General features: G+C 36.5%; 1 protein-coding gene across 4 annotated transcripts in view; it reads left to right on the top strand.

Annotated features, from left to right (window-relative positions):
- The window catches only part of b4galt3 (UDP-Gal:betaGlcNAc beta 1,4- galactosyltransferase, polypeptide 3), an 86,471-nt gene that overhangs the window by 32,256 nt on the left and 35,659 nt on the right, over positions 1–18,556 (top strand). For all 4 annotated transcript variants that reach the window (XM_039775412.1, XM_039775413.1, XM_039775415.1 and 1 more), the window contains exons 2-3: positions 4,946–5,088; positions 14,415–14,925. In XM_039775412.1, the coding sequence (XP_039631346.1) occupies positions 14,652–14,925 (274 nt within the window). In that variant the 5' untranslated portion in view covers positions 4,946–5,088; positions 14,415–14,651. The remainder of the gene's footprint in view (positions 1–4,945; positions 5,089–14,414; positions 14,926–18,556) is intronic.

Genomic DNA, 18,556 nt, shown 5'->3' with positions numbered 1-18,556 from the left:
ATTTCCATATATTTCTGTCCCCTGCATCTTTCTCAGTTACACCCAGCACCTGCATGTCCTCTCTCACCACATCCATTAACCTTCTCTTAGGCCTTCCTCTTCCTTGGCTGCTCTATACTTAACGTCCTTCTCCCAATATACTCGGCATCACTGATCTGCACATGTCCAAACCACCGCAATCTCGCCTCTCTGACTTTGTCTCCCAGTGATCCAACTTGAGCTGACCCTCTAATGTACTAATTTTGAATCCTATCCAGCCTCGTCACATCCAGTGCAAATGTTAGCATCTTTAACTCTGCTACCTCCAGCTCTGTCTCCGGCTTTGTGGTTAGTGCCACCGTCTCCAATACATATATAACATAACTGGTCTCAATACCATCCTGTACACCTTCCCTTTCACTCTTGTTGATACCCATCTGTTACAAATTACTCCTGACACTCTTCCCCGCCCATTCCACCTTGCCTGCACTTTTTCACCTCTTTTCCACAATCCTCATTACTTTGTGCTGTTGATCCCAAGTATTTCAACTCAACCACCTTCACCAACTCTACTCTTTGCATCCTTACCATTCCACTGACCTACCTCTCATTGACACACATGTATTCTGACTTGTTCCTACTGACCTTCATTCCTCTCTTCTCTAGAGCATAAATATGCAATGTAACTCCTTCTGGCCTTCTCTATACTTCTCCATCAACATCCTCAGAGCAAACATCGCATCTGTGGTGCTTTTTCTTGGCATGAAACCATACTGCTGCTCACTAATTATCACCTCACTTCTTAACCTAGCTTCCACTGCTCTTTCCCATAACTTCTTGCTGTGGCTCATCAATATTATCCCCCTATAGTTACTACAGTTCTGCACATCCCCCTTATTCTTAAATATCGGCACCAGCACACTTCTTCTCCACTCCTCAGGCATCCTCTCACTTTCCAAGATTCCATTAAACAATCTGGTTAAAACCTCCACTGCCATCTCTCCTAAATACCTGCATGCTTCCACAGGTATGTCATCTGGACCAACAGCCTTTCCATTTTTCATCCTCTTCATAACTGTCCTTACTTCCTCCTTGCTAATCCTTTGCACTTCCTGATTCACTATCTCCACATCATCCAACCTTCTCTCTCTCGTTCTCTTCATTCATCAGCCTCTCAAAGTACTCTTTCCATCTGCTCAAAACACTTTCCTTGCTTGTGAGTATGTTTCCATCTTTATCCTTTATCACCCTAACCTGCTGCACATATTTCCCAGGCCAGTCCCTCTGTCTAGCCAATCGGTACAGGTCCTTTTTTCCCTCCTTTGTGTCCAACCTCTCATACAACTCATCATACGCCTTTTCTTTAGCCTTCGCCACCTCTCTCTTCACCTTGCGCCTTATCTCCTTGTACTCTTGTCTACTTTCTGCATCTCTCTGACTATCCCACTTCTTCTTTGCCATCATCTACCTCAGTATACTCTCCTGTACTTCCCTATTCCACCACCAGGTTTCCTTTTCCTCCTTCCTCTGTCCAGATGTCATGCTAAGCACCCTTCTTGCTGTCACCCTTACTACATCTGCTGTAGTTGCCCAACTGTCTGGTAACTCTTCACTGCCACCCAGTGCCTGTCTCACCTCCTCCCTAAACTCAACCTTGCAGCCTTCCTTTTTCAACTTCCACCATTTGATCCTTGGCTCTGCCCTGATTTTCTTCCTCATCTTGATCTCCAACGTCATCCTACAGACCAACGTCTTATGCAGCTTAACTAAACATTCCCTTGCCACCACTTTGCAGTCTTCAATCTCCTTCAGATTAACTCTTAGGATGTAGTCTATCTGTGTGCATCTTCCTCCAATCTTGTACGTCACCCTGTGTTCCTCCCTCTTCCATCCTTTTGGCAAAATCATCTGACCTTCTTCATTCCTCTCCTTGACACAATACCTACCCATCACCTCCTCATCTCCTCTATTCCCTTCACCAACATGTCCATTGAAATCTGCTCCAATCACCACTTTTTGTCCCTTGGGTATACTGTTCATCACTTCATCCAACTCACTCTAAAATAATCTTCATTCTCATCCATCGCACACCCAACTTGCAGGGCATATGCACTAACAATACTCATCATCACAGCTCCAATTTCCAGCTTCATGATCATTACTCCATCTGACACTCTCTTCACTTCCAAAACACTCTCGACATACTGTTCCTTCAGAATAACCCCTACCCCATTTCTCCTGCCATCCACTACATGATAGAACAATTTGAATCCACCTCTGATCCACCTGGCCTTACACCCCTTCCATTTAGTCTCTTGCACGCACAATATATCAATCAGTCTGGTATCTCTTGCCTTACCAGTCATTCTGCCATCATTCAAGGTTTCTACTCTCAGTTCCACTCTCTGTACCTTCCTCTTCTTCTCTTTCCTCTGGACACATCTCTCACCTCTTCTTCTCCTTCTTCGACCAACAGTAGCCCAATTTTCGCCAGCACATTGTTGGCTAACAGTACTGGAAGCAGTTATTGTTAATCCCCGGGTCGACCGATTTGGTATGGAAATTTGTATTGTTGTCCACATATTGATTTGGCAAAATTTTACACCAGATGCCCTTCCTGACATAACCCTGCACATTTATCCAGGCTTGGGACCATGAAGAAACACACTGGTTTGTGCATCCCCTGTGGCTGGGTTGGCCAATTTTCCTCTGGAAATAGCAAACAAAAAGGCACATTCAGTGTTTGTTTGAGTCAAAATGCTAAATACAATTTAATAGCCAGGTGGAAGATCTTAAAATTTACACGAAAATTATGAGAACACAGTCATTCTAGCCAAGCTATGTTTGCCAAGCTCATGGTACTTCTTCAGCTACTCTCTTGTATTGGTTTTAAGCTGTTTTTCAAAACTTTTTTTAGCATGAAAAGTGTACATTTGTTGATGACTTCTATTATAAGTCATCAAGTATTATTTGCAAACCTTTTCTACTCTGTTACTATTTACATTTTTTTATGTATTTTCAGTTGTTTATTTTTAATATGTCCTGTTTAAAAAAAAAAAAAAAAAACTGTCTTTAACAATAAAATGATTGTTCATTAACTTGTAGTTTTATATTTAATTTAATTGAATGGCATACATCTATAGTGAAATTTTATGCAATGGTACAAAAACAAATGAGCAAAAATGAAAAAAAATTATATTCATTCAGTATTCGGCATTTTTGTGAAATTTGATTTCAGCCAAGAATTTTCATTTGGTGCATCACTAGCACAGTTGTAAAAGAAATCACTTGTAATGAGAGAGCGGTTGATAGTTAAATAATGGTTAACTCTGTACAATTACAGTGGGGAGGCACTCTTGTACACAGAGGGCCATAATTCATGCCTGTAATGTCTTAGAAAATAATACTGAGATTAGCTGTAGTTTAAATAACTAAAGAATAAGGAAAACAATATGTTTTTATAAGCCACATTTCCAAAAAAGCTGTGACTCTTTCTAAAAATGCATTAAAAATGAAAATCTGTAATTTGGTAATTCACTCAAACCTTTATTTAACAGGTAAAAGGACAAAGAAAAGATTTTTCAGTGTCTTCACCTACAAACTTAATTCTTTTTGTTATACATAAACAAATTTAGAAATTGGTGCCTGCAACACATGAGTTTACCACTGTGTCACATCTCCTTTTATTTTAATTGCACATCTTAATCATTTGGGATCTGAAGAAACTAATTTTTGCAGTTTTTCAAGTGGAATTTTTGCCCATTCTTGCAGTATATGAGACATGAGCTGCTCAGCAGTCCATGGTCGCCATTGTTTGATTCTCTTCTTCATGATGTGGCAGGCATTTTCAATAGGAGACAGATCTGGACTGCAAACAGGCCAGTCAAGCACATGGACTCTTATGTCTACAAAGCCACACTTCCAAATTACAGATTTTGTTTTTTATTGCATATTTAGAAAGTGTCAGAACTTTTTTTGGAAATGGGTTGGTATTTAAAGAAAAAAAAAAATGATACAAAGCAGTCAGCAGTCTCTGAATAGCAATTGACTTGAATGGTGCTTTACTCAGTTCAGTGTTCAGCTTGTACCTTAGCTACCTTAGCTATTCCCAGTACTACATCCTTTTTTTTCTTCCTACAACCCGAGAAGCACAGTGGGCACACTACTATTTATAAAAATCATATACAGGATAAAGCAGAAATGAAAACATGAGAATTGGAATCCTATCCCCTATCCAATCCTCCATCTGAACAGAAAACAGATAAAGCACCAGTGTGTGTAGGAAACTGAATTCTGTCAGGAAGAGTAGAGCACAGTACTGCAGTAGACAAGAGGAGACAGATAAAAAAATATTTGGCTGTTCAAAAAATAAACATACTCTGGCAGTTGTGAAGCCTGCTACCACCTTTTTTAAATCACATTATTTGAGTTAGACAGCAGATTATGCCAACCTAAGGTCTATTGAACTGAAAAAGATGAGGGAAGCTTATAAACATGATATCCTTTATAAAGTGACTTACACTAAAATGCATTAATTATTCTTTAAAAAGGCAAACTTATGAAGGTAAATCAAAAGGTAAAGGCAATTAGAAAATTATGCACAAACAGCTATGGATAGAAGCTGACAAAATACAACCTGTTTGTGATAGCTAATGGGTAGTTCGAACATGTGCAGTGCACTGCCATTAGTCTGTCAAATGAACATGGATGCTGCACTGCAGGATTGTACCACTGTTGAACAATGCACTGTAGTGAGATTTGTTTGGTCAGAGAGAGTGAAACCTGCTAACCTTCACCAAAGGGTATTGGACATTTTTCCTTGTACACAAGTGCCAGTGTTAAGGTAAGGAAATCATGTAGTGTCATGTATTGCCAAGCTAATTGCATAATTACATTGACAAATGTAGACTTTGTAGAAAACTATTTGTGTTTTTGCAAATAGCTTCTCCTTTTTATACTTTTCAAGGTATTAAAATGGATCTAAATAATGGTGCCTGGCTGACCAGACGGCGTGACGAGCTGGAGCCTCTACTCTTATGTCACATTATACTTTGAAACGAAGGGGAGTATTATCATTCTGAGAACCGGGTGTGCCTCCATTTTACACAGGTATGGCTGTTGCTAATCCAACTTTCTGTCTTGTTCCATTGAAGAACTGATGCACAAATTTGCAATTTTTTTAAAGTATAGAAGATAGCAAATAAAAAAAAATATAGAGGCTATTGCAGGATATATAAATAGTTTTAAACTTCTGACTTAAAGCAATGGTAGTGCTATACCAATAACATGTTTAGAATTATTACAAAGTAAATGATACACAAAGCTGTCTTAAGATATTCTTCTATGATATTTGTTTTGCACAGAAAATTATGCAGCTTTGTAACCACTACCACTGTGTGTCTGTGCTGCATAGTTGCAATGTTATAATAAAATATATATGTGTCATTGTGTTTTATAAGATACAGCAACCTAATGGCTATAAGATCTCTTCCTGTGAATAATGCGAATTTCCTTATCTTGATCGGCATTGTTTATAGCCATGCAAATTAAATGTGCCATTTTCTGTTTTGTTTAGAGGAATATTTAACCACTTTGATGTTGAAAATGTAAAGTATGAAAGAGGAACTTTTAGATTTTGTGTTTAGCCTTTTCTAATATTGCAGTTTCTCTACGTAAAGTATGCTGCAGCCATCACATTGCGTACATCAGTCATCGGTCATACAGTAAAATTTGCTAATGTCTGTTTTAGTCTTCAATAAGCACAAAAGTTTGAATGTGAAATATGAATTTTACTTTCAAAGATACAGACACAAACTTTTCAACAACTGCAATTTTTTACAGCTGCCTCTCTGCAGATGCAAACTAGGAAGAAGCATTGTCTTATGCACTAAGGGGTTTTTGGCCTTATTGTGCAAAAATTACATACCCAAAAATGAATAGCTATTATTCAGCTTAGGTAATAAAGGAGCTGCAAATGGCTGAAGAATAGTGAGTATAGCAAGCCAGATTTTTAAAAGAAAGTATTAATATGAATAAAAACCTCTGTTAACACCAATACCACCTAAATTAAACACAAAATAAAAATGGACACTTTAGGGTTTTCTCTCTAAGAAACAGGATTTTAGAGTACATAACCAAGACATTTTCTAATGCACAACCCTGGAATCAATTTTTGATTGTACCTTACTCTGTCGGCTATAATTGTACCAAGTTTAGATTTCATATCTCATAGCATTACAAAGTTATACTGCTTGTCACAATGTGCCCCCCTTTTTGAGAACACTGTGTCCCTTTTTGAAAACATTGTCTTTTGTGCTTCAAGTATTGCAACTGCAGTTATAGTGATGCTCTGATTGATTGGCTGCCAATCTACTGTAAGTTGAAGAATTTTTCTATACACAAGATTCATTCAATAAATTGAGAGATTTTTTAAAAAAAAAAAAAAGATTTTTTCAGCATCTTCTTTTCTATACTATATGGTAATTTAATTGTTGTGCTCCTTTATGCAAGCAATTACGGCAGTTAAGTAAGTGCAAGTATTTTTTGCTGTGAACTTCCTATCAACAGAGAGTAGCAAGGCTGACTTTACTAGAGGGATGGAAGACCAGGATATTGGCTTTTACATTAAAGAAAGTAGAATAATACACTGGAAAAAAAAGGAATCTGATGAGCCATCCTGTGAAATTAGAGAAATGGCAAAATAAAAAATGCTTTAATGAATTCAGACCTTTTTACTTGCATTTCTTGCATTTCTTGTCTGAGTGAGCTTACGTTAAGTACAGCAACTTATATTTTCATTTAGAAAAAGAAAAGATAATGAAGAGTTTTAATTTGCTGCTTTGTAAACCGTAAGCTTGTTAGCCTAACTGTAAAATTTGTGTATTTTACTTGTAAACATTTTAAGCTTGTTAGCCTTCTATCTTTTTAATAAACATCTTATGAACATTTGATAGATTTGCATTGTTTTTAAAGATTTGTCCTGTGTTAATTGTTTGTGTGCATCTTACAGTATAAGCTTTGATAAGAAACAAGTACTGCATAATTAAAATGGTAATCCATATTTATAATTTCACTTCAACAATTAGAAATGTCTAGCTGGTCTACTGGGAGAAAAACACCTGTATAAATGTACAAAATGTATATTTTAACAGCAAAAAGCTGTAGTGAAAGTAATGATTAAAATGACTAAAACATCTAGGTATATTTACTTTTAAGCAGTGTTTATCACAATCAGAATCAGAATAACTTTCATTTGCCAATACTTAATGTACAGAAATTTGACTTGGTACACTTGGAGCTGCTTATAACCGAACACAACATTACATAAAAATAACATAAATAGCTTAAAAAAAATTCAAAAAATTGCAGAATAGTACAATTATAGAGGAAATGTGCAAAGGATGTTGTGAAAGTGTGAGTGTGTATGCAGGTGCACATACAAACATGTACACATGCTGTACCCACACACACCTTTGTATAGTATATGACAGAACACATGAATGTACAGAGAAAACAGGCTAAATTACTAGTATGAGAGGGATATGGCTCAGAGAAAGAAACTATTGGGGTTTCTATTAGTTTTAGTTTTAACTGACCTGAAGCATTTACTAGAGGGAAATTTTTGGAATGATGAGTCTGTGGTGATCCTTATGACATGGTTAATGACACGAGATCTATACTGGTCTTCAATTTATTTAGTTGGTATAAGAAGTACAACTACTGCTGAGGCTTTTTAGTGATGGAAGCGGCGTTATTGTACCAGCTGAGAGTGTTTGTGATAGTTGTGCCCAGATATTTGAAGAAATCTACCATATTGACTGCAGAATTATTAATTTGTAATGGAGGGGTTGTTTGCAAAAGTGATCTACCATTTCCACTGTCTTGGTGGTATTGAGCTGGTGGTATTGGTTGTTGGAAGCACACCAAAACACAAGACGAGACAGCACTTTTCTATAAGCTGTTTTGTTACCATTAGTAATTAGACCAGTAAAAGAGGTGTCATCCGTGAACTTAATGATTTTTATTGAAGGAATAATTGACCTCCAGCCATTGGTGTACAGGGAATAAAGTAGGGGGGGAAGTACACAGCTTTGAGGTGCACCTGTGCTAATATGGAGACAGTGTGAGAGGAGGGAGCCCACACAAACATACTGTTTCCATTTACAGAAAACTGTAAATCCATTTACAGATGGAAGGATTTAGTTCAGTCTGCAGAAGTTAAGTTAACAACGGTTCAGGGACAATGGTGTTAAAAGCTGAACTGAAGTCTACAAACAGTATTCTGGCGTCAGTTTCTTTACAGTCCAGATGCTCGGCTCAAAGTGAAGGCCCATGTTAATGGCATTGTCCACAGATCTATTTGCTTCATGTGCAAACTGAAGAGGGTCAAGATCTGTAGCAGTAGCAGACTTCAGATTGGTTTAGAACAAGCAGTGCAAATATTTTAATTAGGACTGATGTAAAGGCAATAGGCCTGTAATCATTAAGGCAGCTCATTTTATCACTTTTGGGAACAGGACCATTGACAGAAGATTTAAAGCAATCTGGTATGATATACTATGCCAAAAACACTTCAGAAGTGGAGGAGCAGTGGGACTGTAGATAACACAGTACAGTAAAACTTATTAACTTTATCAGGGAGGGATGAATGTAAGTAAGCACTGGGAGATGTCTTTTTGTAATTTGTAATAGACTGAAGACTTCTCCATGCAGATGAGTTGTTGTTTGCAGAAAACTGAAGCTTCAGTTTATTTTTGTGTTTCCATTTAGTATATCAGATTGCATTGTTTATCCTATTCCTGGCCTGTCCATAGGCATTCTCTTCACCAGTTTAATGGGTTTCTTTAGTTCTTTGGTGAACCATGACCAATGCAAACCTCTTCCCAGAATCTGCTATAAGATGTAACAGTGTCAGTCAGCCCATTAATGTTTTCACAAACATTTTTAAAAACATCCCAATATGTAAAGTCCAAATAACCTTGTAATGATTCAGCTGACTCATCAGTATAAGTGGGTAGCAACTGTAGCATAACATGGATAGAATTACCCAGTGCCGCATGAGGTAAAGCCTGGTATGTGTCCTTATAGCGCAATAGCAGTGATCCAAAGTCTTCAAGTACTGGTGGGGCATTTATCAAGCTGTTTTATCTGGGATTCTTGATTGGTTAGGTTTTTGTTATTAAAGTCGCTCATCGCTATAATTGTTTGCATGACTGTTCTCCAAATTAGTGATATAGTCTGCCAACTGCTGCTGCTCATCAGTTATATTTGCCTCAGGCAGGATGTAAACTCCAACAAGAATTTATAAAGATAATTCTTGAGGTGAATAGAATGGTTTAAAGTTAATAGAAAATAGTTCCAGAATCCTGGAGAAGTGCTTCGATAATATGGAAACATCACTACATGAATGTTTAAACTTCACTGCCTTTTGACTTGTCGCAACGATCAACATCACTATCTGCTCTGTAAAGCAGAAACCCTGGCATTTCTAATGCAGAGTGAGGAACTGATGCAATAAGCCATGTCTCCACAAAGCAATACCCTGAAGAGAGAAAATAATCCTTACATGTTGAGAGGAGAATATTAAGTTAATCTGTTTTGTTCCTCAGTAATCCGATTGTAGATAAAATTAGACTGGGAAGAGGTCCCTATAAAGTGCGGCTGCTGAACGGCATGAGAGACCCTACGTGTTTTCCCCCTTCTCCGCTTAAGGTGCAAGTTACCTGGCTGGGACACGAAGTTTGCAGTCAGAGGGTTCATAAATAGTAAATCCGTATGTAGGTGTCCTTGATCAGATGAGGATAAATGAAGTCTGTTCCCAATAGATAAGAGCTGATCTCATGTGTAAGTAATCCTCATATTGTTACAAAAACCAAAGTTTACAGACAGAGCAACAGACACATAAGCAGCAACCAAACTGCTTCAGCCCTGATCGGCACCATTGCAGTTCATTTAACTGCCAATATACTTCATATAGAGCACAAGGCATCCATGCGTCAGGTTATGTACAAGGTTAGCGTAAAAGTTTTTAAGGAGATAAAGAAAAAAAAATTGGTATCCGAATCAGCCGATCCAGCACCATGATGTCAATGATCGGTATAAGTATTAAAAAAAAAAAAACCCTGATTGGAGCTTTCATCCCTATGCACTTAATTTGTTTTTAATGAACGCACATAAAATACAATACAAACACACGCACTACACCTCTCTCTGAAGCAACAAGTAAACAATTTGTAACTATATACATACTGTATACTGTAATTACATACTCATCCAAACCTTTATTTTAAAAATAATTTTTCCTGTCTGTCCTTGAAACAATTTGTGTTTACCACTAGAGCCAGTGAAGTTTTATTTTTGCAAAATAGATAGTGCTGCAAGTCACACATTTATTTACTGGAGTTGCACCACAAAACGTTTTTGCATGTATTTATTATTTATTTTGGTATTGTTTCTTTTTTTTTCTTGCATTTCACCTTTGGAATGAATTTATTTATGCTAGCTTTTTCCAGTGCTGCATTATGGGAGTAGGGACAAGGTCTTTCCTTGCAGCCCTGGGCACAGGGCAGGACACAGAACTAGTCAAACACACACCCCTAAACCAGTGTTTCTTAGCTACTTTTGGGTCACAGTGCAGATGATACTTGTTCATAATATAATATACCCCCGTTGAAGATATCTACAGAGTTGTTTAATTCCCCCCAAGCTACATCCCCCAGGATGCACTTCAATTTTATTTCCTGTTTGTAATTGTGCTCATTTCTGCGTGGGAGTAGCCATTGATCTTTATTAGAATTGGGCCTTCAGGTCGTAAAGTTTTGCGGAATGCTGACTTAAACCATTCACACAGGGGCCAATGTAGAGTGTCCAGTCAATTTTTATGATGATGCACTTGCAATCGATTGCTTTGAAGAGAGGTTGAGGGGTGGGAAAGGGGGGGTGAAGCATGTGTGATTAGAAACAGGACAGATGGGATAGCTCTTATTTTTATTTCTTCATTACTCATCATCTTCTCAGTTTCACTATTACAAAGTTACATAGTTTATTACACTTTTAGTTCCAAGTTTACGTAACATGCATATTTTCTTTAGCAAGCTAAGCATTTTTTATATCTACAGTACATTTATTTATTGTAAAATAACATATATGTTTGGCTTAAACTGTATAATGCATATATACGTATAAAAATGTAGGGCTTTGACAGAGCTTATTGTGATGAGATTATGCTTCATTTTCCAAAACTGTCATTTTGGGGAAAAGTAAAGAACTTCAAAGATAGGCCGTGTCCACACAGGCATTCAGATCTTGGTTAAATGATTGCGCTCTGAGCGACCTACTGTAGGCCTTTAAGTTGTGTATTGTAGTGGTGCTTAATTGACTTCAACATGACATTACATTCTCATTCATATGCTTCTGATAAATGCCAACCTGCAGCCTAGATTGTAGTGTCTTGTGTTTTAATGTGGAGGGCAGTTACCATGCAGTCCAGAGTGTTTTTATCCTGTGGGGTTTGAGCTTTGGCCTTTATTGGATTCATGAAATATGTATCAGTTGGCTTTATTAGACCTGAACACTGAGCTCCTTATGTTTAAAAATCCTCCCGATACGGCGACGTAGACAGAGAAAACATTGCCGCCGCTACTGGATTCACCCTCTGACTGCACATTGTGTGTGTAATCTATGAAGAAATGTGAAAAAAGAAAAGCTGGTACAACACCATATTACACGCTGGTCAACCAATATGCGAGACAGTGTTAGCCCTTAAGAGTGGCTACTTGTCATCTACTGGTCACCTTTAAAGTAAGCAAAAATACAAACGGTACTCGCCTATGCACTCACCCACCAACATTAATAATCCATAATAGCTAAAGTTACTTCATTAGCGCGAACCTACAAACTGTTTCAAATTCTCCATTATTGTCATTATTTGATGATAATGTGTGTGTGTGTATGTGTATATATAGTAGTAATGTTACATATCTGTCCTCCAGAACGTTAAATGAATGACATGTAAACGCAATACAGAAGTTTTCTTCACACTCATCGGGATTTTGGCTGAAACTGACCCCCAAAAAAAGCTGCATGCAGCGTTTTTTTAATGTTGTCTGAATGCGCATCCAAATGAATGCAAGTAGGCAAAGCCGGTGTGGACGGTCTGATTCACTGCAATGAGAAGAAGAATGCTTGCCATTTAATCTGCACTCATCTGACACTATAGATGGCAAAAAAACCACTCCATTCAGTCAAGGCAATTTTCTTCTCCTAAACCACAGTCATAGGCACAATATTCTTTTTAAGCCCTGGCCAGTCACTTATTTAGTAAAGTAATTAAACAGCTCAGTAGGGCTTTTTATTTATATATATATATATATATATATATATATATATATATATATATATATATATATATATATATATATATATATATATATATATATATATATATATATATATATATATATAATGTACAGTATATAATATATAAAATACAAAATACAAAAAAAAGTGTTATTCATTTTGGACTCCATATTTTTAATGTTATAATCTCTCCCTTACAGTGCCCCTTAGAAATCAAAATAAAAAAGACATATGAAAGATCAAGACACTGCATGAATTTAGCACCTTTTAATGAACAACAGAAATATAGCATCTAAGCCTTTCATTTTGAACCTGACAAGAGTATCATTATTTAATTAAAACAAAAAGTAGTAATTTTGGTTTTCTATCTGCATTACAATTTGCGTCATTACTTGATGCAATCTTTATAATAATGAAGTCAAAATAAAGCTTTCTCCTAAAGTTAGTTACTGTTCTGCAGTCAATACTTATTTGGCTTGGTACATTTTCAATGTTAAAACGTGTTTCCTAAAATAAATATCACTGACTCACAGAACTAGAACATTTTATTATCCTAAAATGAAAGATTAATGAAGGAATTTTGTATTTAAAACTAGGCATCCACATGTAGCATTAATGCATTTTAAAATGTATTAACAAAATGGAAAAATCTGAAGGTTCTGTGCTGAAAAGGCTTAGGAACATAATATTGCGTTAGAAGTCAGGCTAATTATTTTCAGCATGAAATTATGCATTATTATTATTATTATTTTACTTTTGCTTATACTTTTCATATTTGCCTTAAATAAGATGGATATCTTGCCTTGTTATTTGTAAATTAAATGCAGTTGGTCCTCTAGCTTAGTACATATTTTGATCATCTTACATGTGTATATGAGGTACTTTACCCATCACTCATACATGCAGCCCTTAACAATTTCAGTTTCTACCTGCACGTTGTAGGTATAAAGTTCACCATGTTAAATATGAACAGAAAACAAACAGCAAAACCAGGCCCATTAGCTATCACATTTTCCAATCAAACTGCACCCCACCACATCGAATGGGCTGAGAACATATAATAAGTAATGGTTTGAGTTGTTGATAAGTTTGGTAATAACTGTTTCAGTTACATAAAAAAAAAACAGAAAAACCAGGTGCACGGAGTGTCTTTTGAAATGTAAGCAGTATTTTAAAGGCGACATACCCATAGCAATTTGTGTGATCAAATGCCACTCTTTGTTTTTTGTTTTTTTTTTTTCATAAGTCTTTTGCCTTCCTTAGTGCCACCAGTTAGTGTGTTTTAAAAGGCCCTGGTCATGTTTTTGCTACCTAACATGCTCCTTTGTGCTGCAAAATGTTGACAGCATCTGTTGATAAATTATAAATATTACAATAAGAAATGTTTATTTAATAACTGCAAGTGGTCAGTGCCAGTAAATTACATTTCTAGAAACTGGTGTTAAACTTATCCATATTGTATAGTTTTTGCAATGAAATAGCTTACATTGTAATAATGTTTTCATAAGTTGTAGTAAGCAGTGGTACAGTGACTTCACAAGCCAAAAGAGTATGCTAGTTAGTGGTCCTTAAATTGAAAGTTGATGTCACTGATCACTGGGTGCTAACAGAATAGGAGAACATTTAATTTTTTTACACCAATGTCCCTTATAATTGATTTCATGTAGCAGGATTTTTCATTAACCATCATAGATCATAGAGCTGCCACAGACAGAGCCGAATGAAATATTATAGCAATATAGAAGAATCTGACTTAAACTTAAAACTTAATTTGCTGGACAGAAAATACATCTTTTGCTGTCCTAAAATTAAAAATGAGAAATCTATTTTTGTTATAGTAGTGTTGTCTTAGAAACAAATAAAAAAGAATCTCGTAATACAAAGTGTAGCGATTATCATGCCAATTTAGTTCTTAATTTTGTACTGCAATTTCAGATTTTTGTCTGTTCAAAATTTGTTTACTTTTGCATTCTTTGTAGCTATTTAAACTGATGAAAGAATATATATATTGCACAAACATTAATACAATGTCTTAGGTCAAACTTGACCCTTAGGCTTCTGTTTTTCTTCTTTTTCAGATCTGTTTGCACTTCTGACTTCAGGAAAAGATCACTACATCTGTTTTGAATTTGCACCAGTTACTTCTTTCATCCTCTTTTGATACAGTGTTGGGTTTTTCCCCTGTAGACAATCAAGATAGATGTGCCTCTTATCTGTAAACTGCCTCCTTCACGCTGAAAATACAATTTTTGTTTGACTCCACTCTTTCATCTCACCACTTTTACCATCTCCTCATTATATTTTTTAAAAGTAAGATGCCCTGCCCCATTCGCTCTCTTGATTCCCCATGCACTTTGGCTTTGCTAGTTGGATTCCAGTTTGCCTTTGTAGTTTACTTTTCTCTGGGTGGGTTTAAGGGCATGGTGTCAGTGCTTATTCGTTCATCTGAGCCCCAGTTTGACTACTCCAAAACCCAGGATGTCTACACAAACCTCAGCCTGATGAGTTCATCTCTAAGCAAACCGGAAACATCAAGAGATGAAAACAGGGTCTACCTCAAGGACTGTCCAGAGATCTCTCCTTATCTAGGTTAGTCTGTAAGCAACTTTATGAAATGAAATATGCTGTACTGCCTTTTTAAGGCTTCCTTTTCAGACTAGAATGAAAGAAAATTAACTAATTTGATTCAAACATTTCAACAAAGCTGGCAGCATGTGTTCAGTTCTGGTACTAACAAAGAAAGAAACTCTTTTAACAAAGAAAACACAGATAAAACTAAATTTATATAAACAAAATATAATTTCAGTTAATTAGATTTAATTTGTGAAACACAAATTACTAAACTGTACAAAAGGCAGACCTTGTTTCAGAAAGTCATACAAGGTATCTCCTCAAGAAGGAGCGCCTGACCTAAGCTGTTACAGATGTCTTCAGTTTTGAATTAATTCATATTTTTAATTACGCTTCTGTGTAATCATGAAATCTTGTGACCATTTCCAAGCTAGTGCTATGTGTCTTTTAAGCAGTACTTAACAGATGTTTTGAATAAGAGAAATTAAGGGAGAAATCATATCAAAATGAATTTAGTGGGGCATTCTAATTGATTTGTTAAATTTAACATGTGGTAACACTTTTAGGCCAGGTTTACACTTCACGCAACGCAATGCATGCTGCAGCGGATGCTCCTGCTATGCAAACATTTTACTGTTGATACTTGCGAGTGTACTTTACGTAAATCTGAAAGAATCCACCAGGTGGCATTGCGAGATATTATCACGGTGAGAATAGGTTGAGCTTCGCTGTCTTGTGAATTGCCTGGAACACCCATTAAATTCCGATGACACCTTACCACAATATCTCTGAAAAGGATGTTTAATGATTAAATCCATCAATCCAGGGATGTGGAAATCCAGCAGGAAAACATGTAAACTCCAGGCAGGGAATACCAGCGATGTGACTCCCTGCGAGACAGCAATGCTACCGCTCCACCACCATGTCACCCCCATGTGTGTAATTATTAACAGTGTTCACTATTTAAATGAAATTAATGATTTATCTGTAAAATTTAACATACATACTTTAATGCATTTCATCATGAAATTGATATCAAGTATAAATCTTAGGATTCTAAATGTGCAGAGAGTTGGAATATCATACATTTAATGTGTTCTGTGTGGCAATTACTGCTGTCAGGTCATTACTATCAGGAATATGCGATGCTTGAATATAAAAACACCACTTTTTATCATTTGTATGTCGGCATTTTGCTTCACCACATCGAACCATTCATCAAACATCGAAGCGTGCACATCGAACATACTTGGATCCGCATATAGGCTTTCTGTTACATGTAGATAGTAAACAGAGACTCTGACGTCACGTTTGTTGGTACTGCAACTCACGCATGCGTTGCATTAATTTCTGAGGATCTGCTCAGAGGGTGCATCAAATGAACATGTGGCAGCCATGGTACGTGCGTGTACGCGTTCTGAGCGTGAAGTATAAACGAGCCCAAAGAGTTTAGGTACTTCAGAAATACACCTATTTCTCATATGGATTTGTGTAACAAGATCTTAACAAAGGCTTCTTTTTGTCTTCATTAACAGTTACAAAGCATCATTAAAGTGCTTATTTGTCCCTGTGCAGTTTGGCATATTAAGAGTCTATGATACCCTGGAAAATTACTTGTGACTATGAAGTATTCACAGGTCTTACACTGAAGTATGTAATGTCTAGAGCAGTGTTTCCCAACCTCGGCCCTGTGGCCCCCTTGTTGCTACAGGTTTTTGTTCCAACCAGCTTCTTTTTTTTAATTGGACTCCTGGTGATGTGTTATTATGTGTTTTGGGAACAATATTGAAATTAGAAAACTAAGTTTGGTAAAAAAATATATATATATGTATATGTATATATATATATATATATATATATATATATATATATATATATATATATATATATATGTATATGTGTGTGTATATGTATATATATATGTTGTGAATGATAGGGGGCGCTCTCGCTCCCTTGAACCCCTGTCCACGACTCCAGACACCAGGTAAAAGTCCTCAAGTTGACTTTATTTTTCTCCCACAGTGCACAAAGCACACTCTTCTCCACAATACTCATATAATTACAATACTACACAATAATAAACAATAAATCAATCCTCCAGCTCCCAGACGCGTTGCCACCCTTCCACCCAGCTCAGCTCGTTGTCTGGGAGTTCCCATAGTCCTTTTATAATCCCTGACCCGGAAGTGTTTCTGCCCAATAGTCCACAAGTCCTTTTCCTTCCGGGTCAGGGTAAATAGTCCCTTTCTTCAACCCGGAAGTCCGTCGCTCTTCCTGTGACGAACCTCCGGGTCACAGGGCACGAAGAAGCCCTCGGTCCTCCCTGCAGCTCCCTCCTGTGGCCCCCACGGAATCCAGCAGGGCTTTGCATAAAACTCCAATGTCCATGATGCCCTGTTGGTCTTCTGGGGACCTCCACGCTGCAAGGAGGGCTCCACCTGGCTTGGGGTATTGGCCGGGATAAATGGCCGGCCATCCATTACAATGTGTATATGTATATATGTATGTATATGTATGTATATATATATGTATATATATGTATATATAATATATATGTATATATGTATAATATATATTATATATATGTGAATAATGTTTTTTTTTTTTTTTTGTTTTTTTTTAACAATATTTTCATCTTGATTTCCATTCTACTTTTCTAGGTGTTCTAATTGTTTAATTAATCCGTTATTTACAAATTAGTGGGTCTGATGCTAAAGTAGTTGCAGCCTTTGATTATTCAGTGTTGTTTGCCAGCATGTCTGCTCTGCTCATTTTTAATTGTCATTAATAAGATACAACAAAGGGGAAAAACTGCAGAGAGAATGGGCAAAATATAATGAAATCAACAAAAGAGAGTTAAGCATTTAAATCTATAGCAAAAGCAGAAATATTTCTAAATGTCTTATAAATGTAAAAATCATGCTGCTCTGCTTTTCTGAATGTAGAATAAAAGAAAAATAATGCCAACTAATTAAATGAGATCAGTGCTATCGGGTGTTGTCACTGATTAGGGATCTGGTTGGAACAAAAACCTGCAGTTAGTTAGGGTGCACAGGACCAAGTTTTGGAAACTCTGGTCTAGAGCAATATGTCTCACCTAAGCCACCTCTGACCATTCCAAAGATAACTTATTTTAGTAGGCTTCATTGCACAGAGATGAATAACTGCTTTACTGATGCTTTGCATGAGTTATTAAGAGCAAAAGAAGCTTTTAAGGTTTTGTTATATAACCACATATGAGTAATAGATACATTTTTGCAGTACCTAAACTAAAATTTTACCTAACTTCTCAAAAATAGATGATTTGTCTTTTTTCTATGGTGAGTTGAAGGACCCTATCACGTACCATTGAGCTGCTGTTTTTTTTTTTTTAAATTAATATATGATATGATCTAAACCAGGGTTCTCAAACTCCAGTCCTAGAGAGCCGCAGTGGCTGCAGGTTTTCATTTTAACCCTTTTCTTAACTAGTGACCAGTTTTTGCTGCTATTTAACTTCTTTTGAATTAATTTTAATTGACTTGTTTTTTAAGATTTGTTCCCCTGAATTCCTTAATTGTTCCTCTGAATTGCTTCATTTCTTTTCTTAAATGGCACCCAAACAAAAATGAAATGTGAAGTGAGTACACTAACAGAAGACCCACAAAGC

The sequence above is a fragment of the Polypterus senegalus genome, chromosome 13, assembly GCF_016835505.1.
Source record: "Polypterus senegalus isolate Bchr_013 chromosome 13, ASM1683550v1, whole genome shotgun sequence".
In the NCBI taxonomy this organism is placed as follows: domain Eukaryota; kingdom Metazoa; phylum Chordata; class Cladistia; order Polypteriformes; family Polypteridae; genus Polypterus; species Polypterus senegalus.
The sequence above is the reverse complement of the archived record's forward strand: the minus strand, read 5'-3'. Positions and strand labels throughout refer to the sequence as shown.